The 7,132-nt window shown below is 37.9% G+C and overlaps 1 protein-coding gene across 1 annotated transcript; it reads right to left on the bottom strand.

The window, feature by feature from the left end:
• Window positions 1-1,004: 1,004 nt before the first annotated feature.
• Window positions 1,005-5,811, bottom strand: LOC107710824 (stanniocalcin-like). Its single transcript, XM_016515672.1, has 5 exons — window positions 5,763-5,811; window positions 5,546-5,674; window positions 3,673-3,863; window positions 2,946-3,157; window positions 1,005-1,698 (listed from the first exon to the last, which is right to left on the bottom strand). Exons 1-5 carry the CDS (start codon window positions 5,809-5,811, stop codon window positions 1,416-1,418), a joined length of 864 nt encoding a protein of 287 aa, XP_016371158.1. The 3' UTR covers window positions 1,005-1,415.
• Between the last annotated feature and the right edge of the window lie 1,321 nt (window positions 5,812-7,132).

The following is a 7,132-nucleotide window of genomic DNA, read 5'->3' as shown; positions in this document are numbered from 1 at the left end:
AATGCTCGATAAACTTTTGACAAAGTTTGCATTATAGTGGTCCCATATAACATTCGCCTGACTCGTATGACCAGCGTGTTCCCCCATGACCAGCACAGAGTCATTACATGGGTCAGTCAACTCAGAATGACTAAATAAGCAATCGATTAATTAAATTTCAAATTGCTCCCAAAAATGGATGCCGAAGCAATTAAAAAGCACTATATCTGTAAACCGATGCTTGCTGAATGAACTAATATTGCCCAAAGAAATGTAATAAAATAAACATTTAAATAATATAGTAAGAAAATAAATATTAATCATTCAATTCATACGTTTTTAAATAGACATCTAGGTTATTTATTTGAGTTTTTGACTCAGCGACGCTGGGAACAGCGCGCTTGAACTCAGTTCTGCATGTCATATTCACCAGGGAGTAATTTGTTCATCTGTCCAATAAGTTGGCCAAAATATGTGTTTAGACATAGCGCTAACAATGCGCTCAGGGCTTAGAACTGAACTTCCTCTAAGAGTTTATTTGCACTGCACTACTTGAACAGATAATAAGTAGAGAGGCGATCCAAGAGTTAAGAAAATGTTTGCAAACAGTGAGAGAAAAAAAAAAAAAAAAAAGCTCCTGTAGGTCTACAGAATGAAGCTGAAGGAATGCAAAGAGAAGTTGTCGGTCCCTTCCTGTGCATCTCTAACTCGTTTCATAAATAATGTTTGGTCGTCCAGTGTGGATCGATGACATCTACTGTTGCTGTACTCGACGGCGTTTGAAGTGAACTTGAGTTTTTTGGTATTTTAATGAATTCCTGCACATCGATATTTAAAGATAGCTCTCACCAAATGGGAGAGTTTCACAAAAAGGCTAGTGGCAATTTGAGATTAACAGCTAAAGTAGTAGTAAAATATCTGTTAATAAATAAATAGTACACTCTTATTTCTATAACACATGCCAACTATTTCACATCAATGCTAGATTCAGTTATTTATATACGCATACATTTTATTTGCTGTAATCTCTGTAAGATATATTTCATATACAAATGGCTATTTATTGATTTTTTTTTTCGATAGTATTTTCCTTTTGTTTCTAGAGATATTTTCATGGAAATAAGTCTATCTAAGAGCTCTCTACATTATGGCCTAGATGACTCCCGCTGGATGACCTTGACTCGACCTACAAGCCGATTTCCCCTCGAACGTGTAAAACTCGTCGAATATGAAGTGATAAACATAGAATTGGACATTCGAGATGTTTTCACACTGGTGCATGCGTTTTTCCAGTTGAGAAGGAATGTGTCCCTGTATAGCCTCGGAAAATAAACCACTGTTTTGTCTTTTTTCTTTTTTTATGCGTGTGTGTTTTCACTTTGCGTTTGTATATGTGTGCACGATGGCTAAGTTTGGACTGGCAAATTGGTCTGAAGTTAAGAGCTGTCACCAATGTTGCGTTTCTTGCCAAAGAGGTTCGAGGCATCTCTGTTGCGTAGATTTGGCTGGATCTTGTATCCATGGGGACTGACAGACCACCGCCACCCACCACGAGTCTCCATTCCAGTAGGTACTGCAGCAGACGGACACGGCTTGTTCTGCAGCAGTTGGAAGAGCATGGTGATCTCGGGCCCTAATCGGGTCAAAAGATTTGCCCTCACCAGGTCCACCGTCTCATCGTCACACTCCATCAAACTCTGCAGTAGTTTCCCATAAAACCTGCAGCGAGACAGAGAAAACTCACGCTGAGCCAGTGCGTCAACAAATTAGCGGGTTAAGCAGCATCAGAAATCTACAGAATTCAAAATGAACATGTTAAGACCATTTATATTTTTTTGAATGCCTTACAAATAATAATTTTTTACAATGTTGGTTGTTGCCACAAAATCAGTCTGAATTCTAGCAAGCTCATGATAGATAACGATTAAGGAGTACTATCTACATTATTAAACAGTTGCTCAGTTTCCACTGTTTCCTCTTTTTTATGCAAATTTTGAATTTGTACTTAGGAACACGTGGATGGAATTGTTGATTAATCAAGATTAATTGATTTGACAGCCCTAGAACAAATGCAAGTAGCTGTTTTTTGACCGTCTTAAGTAAGTAAATATTTACATGCAATTTAATAATATTTTAAAATGTGTACATAACATTATTGAACTTTAACGATATCTGCAATACATTTATGTTGGTTCTGTTCTGGTTACTCTGGGGGGTTATCGCTGCTCTCATCCATGCTCTCATCCATGCTAGGCTGCATGGATTCGCAGGGAGTTCTTGCCCAGAACAGAACCATACCGCCAATCCAAACTGTATGCTAATTGTCAATCATCTTTGACGATAGTGGTCCTGACAGAAATTTCTATTGTCTTGGAAATACGTTTAAAAATTTTTAAATGTGCTGCTGAATGTACAGACAAGCATTTATGGTAACTAAATATATTTTAATGTAATTTCTTTTGAAACTTCTGTGTATTTTTGTTCAATTTAAATTATATTCACTTTAAATGTAATATTGAATAACACACTACAGTTAAATATATAATCTTTACATGTGCTTTATAGTATGTTAGTCAACACATCAAAATAAGTGTACTTTTTATATCATGACAAAAGTTTATTAATAATGAATGACTTAAATCTTATTTAAAGTAAAACTTTTAATTTCAGATGATTAAAAGTGCACTTTTTAAAGTCTACTTAAGTTGTGTTCAGAAACATAGTCATGAAAGTGTACTATTTATATACTTAAGTGGTCTTTTATTTCAGTAATATTATATTATCTGCAGGTACATTTTTTTTTTTAAATATACTTAATGTTTTATACTTTAAAATATGTACCACCTAACTGATTCAGATTAATTCCTAAATCTAGCATGATAGTTTGGTCAACAACTCTGAAACCCTTTTTGTGTTTTTGTGTACACCAAAAGATGACATTTTTTCATCTTGTTCATGAGTCTTACCTGTTGGGGAAGTGGCTGGGAAGCTGAGCCACATCTGCAATGGCTTCTGGGTTTGATTTGGCCACTGTACAAATATCCTGCTTGCTGTAACACTCCTCTTGAACCTCCGAAATCATCCTCTGGAAGGTGGAGCACCGTCTGACTGTTAGAAAGATCTTGGAAGTGATGCCATTGGCGATGCACTTCAAGCTTTCTTTCACAAAAGCCTTGCCCTGCAAAATGAACAGGAAACCATAAGTCAAGCACAGGCCTGAACTGTGACTTCAGTCCATCTTTTAATTAAGTGGAACCTTGGCCATTAAAAAGTAGTAATGGTTCTCAAACAACTAATTTTTTTTGAACCAGTTCTTTTCAATGATTCATTTTAATCAATTTGCAAAGTATTAACTTCATAAAAAGAAATTTGTTTTAAGGTCAAACTGGCGGTCAGCTCACTAAGGCAACGTTTATTGTGATATAATGTGAGTCTAAGACCATCAGTTAAGAAAGTGTTTATGAATCACTTTGTAATAAGAACTTTTGAAAAGAATAGCTCCCATCGGGACTTTCAGATCTCAGTGGAATTCAACTGCATTCATTTGACAGGATTCATCCAATCCCATTGCTTCTTAGCTTCCTACTGTCTGCTGAGAAGGCGCCTTTGACTTCAATAGGATATTGTGTATCCATTGATGAACTGATATATCTTTATTGTTCTTTGGCTTGAATTGTATACAAACGTACATACCTGAGTGTCGAATTTAGCAGCACTGTAGAGAAAGGACTTGCAGATGTCGTGCATGCCATCTGTGTCACACGTTGAGTTTTCAAGACAGGCGAAGGCACCGCAGCCCACCTGGAGCGCACTGTTCAAGCAGCGCGCCACATCCGCTGCAAAAACAAAATCACCGTTAGATTTGACAAGAACATTAGCAGAATCTAGAGAGCAGTCTTGAGCACATTTCTTCTTTTTATAAGCATAAATGTACTTCAAGTAATATTTGTCAAGTCCAAACCAAATTTGGCAATATACAGTATATACTGTATGATATATAGGTATAGGTACCCATATAGAATGCATTAGTGCCCACCCACATTTTAGCTGGTGCTGGTTCCGGAAGTATTCTTCCCATTCATTTCTCCCATAGGAATTTATAAAAAGGCTTTGTTAAAGCGTTATAAACCATGAACCAACCAACCAGCTATGAGAGGATTCACCACAGTACAAACTTTAAATTTGACGCAAAAAATGTGGCGGTAACACTTTAATTTAAGGACTAACTAGTTGTTTACTAGCATGCTTATTACTAGCAGATTGGCTGTTTATTAGTACTTATAAAGCACATATTAATGCTTTATTCTGCTATACCTTATTTTAGATCCCTTAAGGAGGAGGAGTGGGCTAAAGAGCTTGTCTGGCATGTGATTTGCTCGCTGTGACTCTCTGATTGGTGGAATTTTCTTTACAGTATTACATCATGGGCAATGTAGTTTTTCACCAAGAATTCCACTATTAAACAGGATTGTTTAAAAAAAAATTCAGTTAACACTGAACAACAGATGGGTTCAACAAAAACATATGCAATCAATTAAAAACCTCACAGTTTATTGATTGTACAACAGGTCTGTCTTTAAAGGTTGATCAGTTATTGTTAAAAATCAATTTCCCCATGGAGAAAATGAATGGAGTTTTGACTTCCGGAACGCAACTGCTGTACTCAATATCCGTCCATAAAAGCTGCGAATGCTTTGCATACCCAAGACATTTGAGAGAATGAGTTTGGGGACTGGCTTAATGATATTAACATTACTATAAATTTCCTCGTCATTTGAGGTGTAACATAAAGCTAATGAACTTCCTGGTTTTGCTGAGTTAGATGTGTTCCTAGGTCAACATATTTTGTTGACCCTGGAACAACATTTTAATCCAAAAATTTAGTCTTGACCATATCCCTACACCTAAACCTAACCTTAACCATGAGTAATCCCTAAAATCAGAGGAAATGATAGATGAATGACACTGATGTACAAGCACCAAATCTAGAAAGTCTACTTACTTAACACTAATTGTAAGTCTTAAACTTCACAAAAACTATAAACTGGTTCTTCAAATCTGATTGGTTAATCACAATGTTGTTCCAGGGTCAACAAAGATGTTGATCCAGGAACATGTCGCACTTGGTAAAATTAGGTTCTGCTAAAGCTAATATAACAAAATTATGGGAATACGTAACTGTCCGTGAATTGTTTGACAAACAACTGCAATTTTCTGCAAATAAGTTACGGAGGGATTTGGGTCATTATTGTTTCACGTTGTCATTGGTTTGTTGGCATGTGGGTGATTTCATGCATGAGGAAAGCGGTCTGTGAAATGCTCGCCCATATAAAAAAAAAAAAATACGTTGCCAGATCTTAATTACCAAAAATGTTGAAAGTCCACTGAAAACATATAATTTTTTGACACTGACAAAGTATGTTGAATGTATGCATTATTTGGCAACATGCTTAAGCAAACTGAACATTTCTGAGGATTTTTCTTCCATTTGTTTTCCCCATGCTTGACAAAAAATATTTCAGATTCTCAGCTCGGTCGTTGAAACAAATGAACATCCTTCTACTACTTGGACAGTTCAGCTTGTACTTTCTCAAAGACCTGGAGAAAAGCCACTGAGGGTTATTAAGGGAACAGTCTTTGGAGACGGTCTGGACTCCCAGTGTGAGGAACGGGGCAGTTAATGCTGGAACATATTCTCGTGGGAAATGATTTAAGGAGAAACACATTGTGTGTAGTAGCAATGAACTTGTGAAACCATTTAGGCTAGATAATTAATTCCTCACCTTGCTTACAAGTGAACACGGGATCATTTTCAAGGGGACACTTTCTCATTATCACCTCCCAGCCCACGGGATATTTAAATACCACTCGGTCTGGGGGAATTATAGTACAAACAGGAACAAATACTAGGATTTTATGTGTGAGTTTCCATTCGATTTTGACAGCAAGCCAAATTTCGACTTAAAATTACAAATAACAACAAGCTTGACAAGCCACTTGACACCCTGAAATATATAGTAACTGAGCCAAGCATTGGCGTCATTACTCTACTCCACTCTCTGCCATAAATTTTATGGCTATTCCAGCCATTTTTCTCTTCTTGGAACTGTGACCCACTGAATAAAGAATATCCACAGCAGGCCTTGTGGGGTTCTTGTGGTAGTCTGGGCGTTCTGTGGCCTGCGTTTGCCCCCATAGTCAGGGAGTGACAGAGAGGGGTGTAGGGCATGTGTGCCACGCTGTATTGGGTTCTGCTGACTGTCTCTTTTGGCAATTGTTTCCATTACATGTGACAATACAATAACTTTCAGCGGGTTGAGTAAGAGGGCCAAACCACCACCTCCAACAGTTCCACGCCAAAGACTATAAACGCTTTGCCGCACAAACTTGTAGCCTGCAGGGCCGGGATCCCACGCCACGCCGAGAAGTAACCTCAAGGTTGTGTGTGTGAGAGAGAGAGAGAGACAGGCTGTTGTTACACACTCACTTTACTGTATCTGAAGGAAAATAGGCTGTGTGTTGCTGTGTCAATGCTCCTGGCAAAAGGCAGACTTCTGAAATAACCAGAAACCCCCCAAATGTCATGCAGTGAATATGTCTGTTGTCCATAGGAGCAGGTTAGGGCAAGATCTCAGATGTACATTCTGTTAAGGCCATTTGCTCATTGTGCACATTAATGGAAAATCCTGGGTTCAGTAAAAGTTAAACTCTATTGACCGCACTTGCGGCACAATGTCGATTACCGCAAAATATAATATCGGCTTGTCCGTGATTATCTGTATAAAAACCATTAATCAGGGTTACAGTGAGATTCTTACAATGGAAGTGAATGAGGCCAATCTGTAGATGTTAGGTTAGCCGCAAGATGTAAACAATATGTTAACGTGAATTTGTTGTGAAAAACTTTTGTGTGTGTTGTTGTCACGCTTTGCTTACGGGAGGAACGAGGAGATTGCACAAAACGAGAGTCTTTAATAATCCAACTGGGAGAGACAGAGCACAAGGATGACGTTCAAGGCCCGACAAGGAAACATGAGGCAGACTACACATTTATACTAAACTTAACGAGGGACAGACAGGTGCGGGGAATCAACTAATAATGAGACAACGAGAACAGGAACATGACCAAATAAGGGAAGACTGAAACAGAAAC

The sequence above is a fragment of the Sinocyclocheilus rhinocerous genome, unplaced genomic scaffold (assembly GCF_001515625.1).
Source record: "Sinocyclocheilus rhinocerous isolate Xijiao unplaced genomic scaffold, SAMN03320098_v1.1 scaffold1198, whole genome shotgun sequence".
Classification (NCBI taxonomy): domain Eukaryota; kingdom Metazoa; phylum Chordata; class Actinopteri; order Cypriniformes; family Cyprinidae; genus Sinocyclocheilus; species Sinocyclocheilus rhinocerous.
Note: the sequence above shows the minus strand (reverse complement) of the source record. Positions and strands in the feature narration are given on the sequence as shown.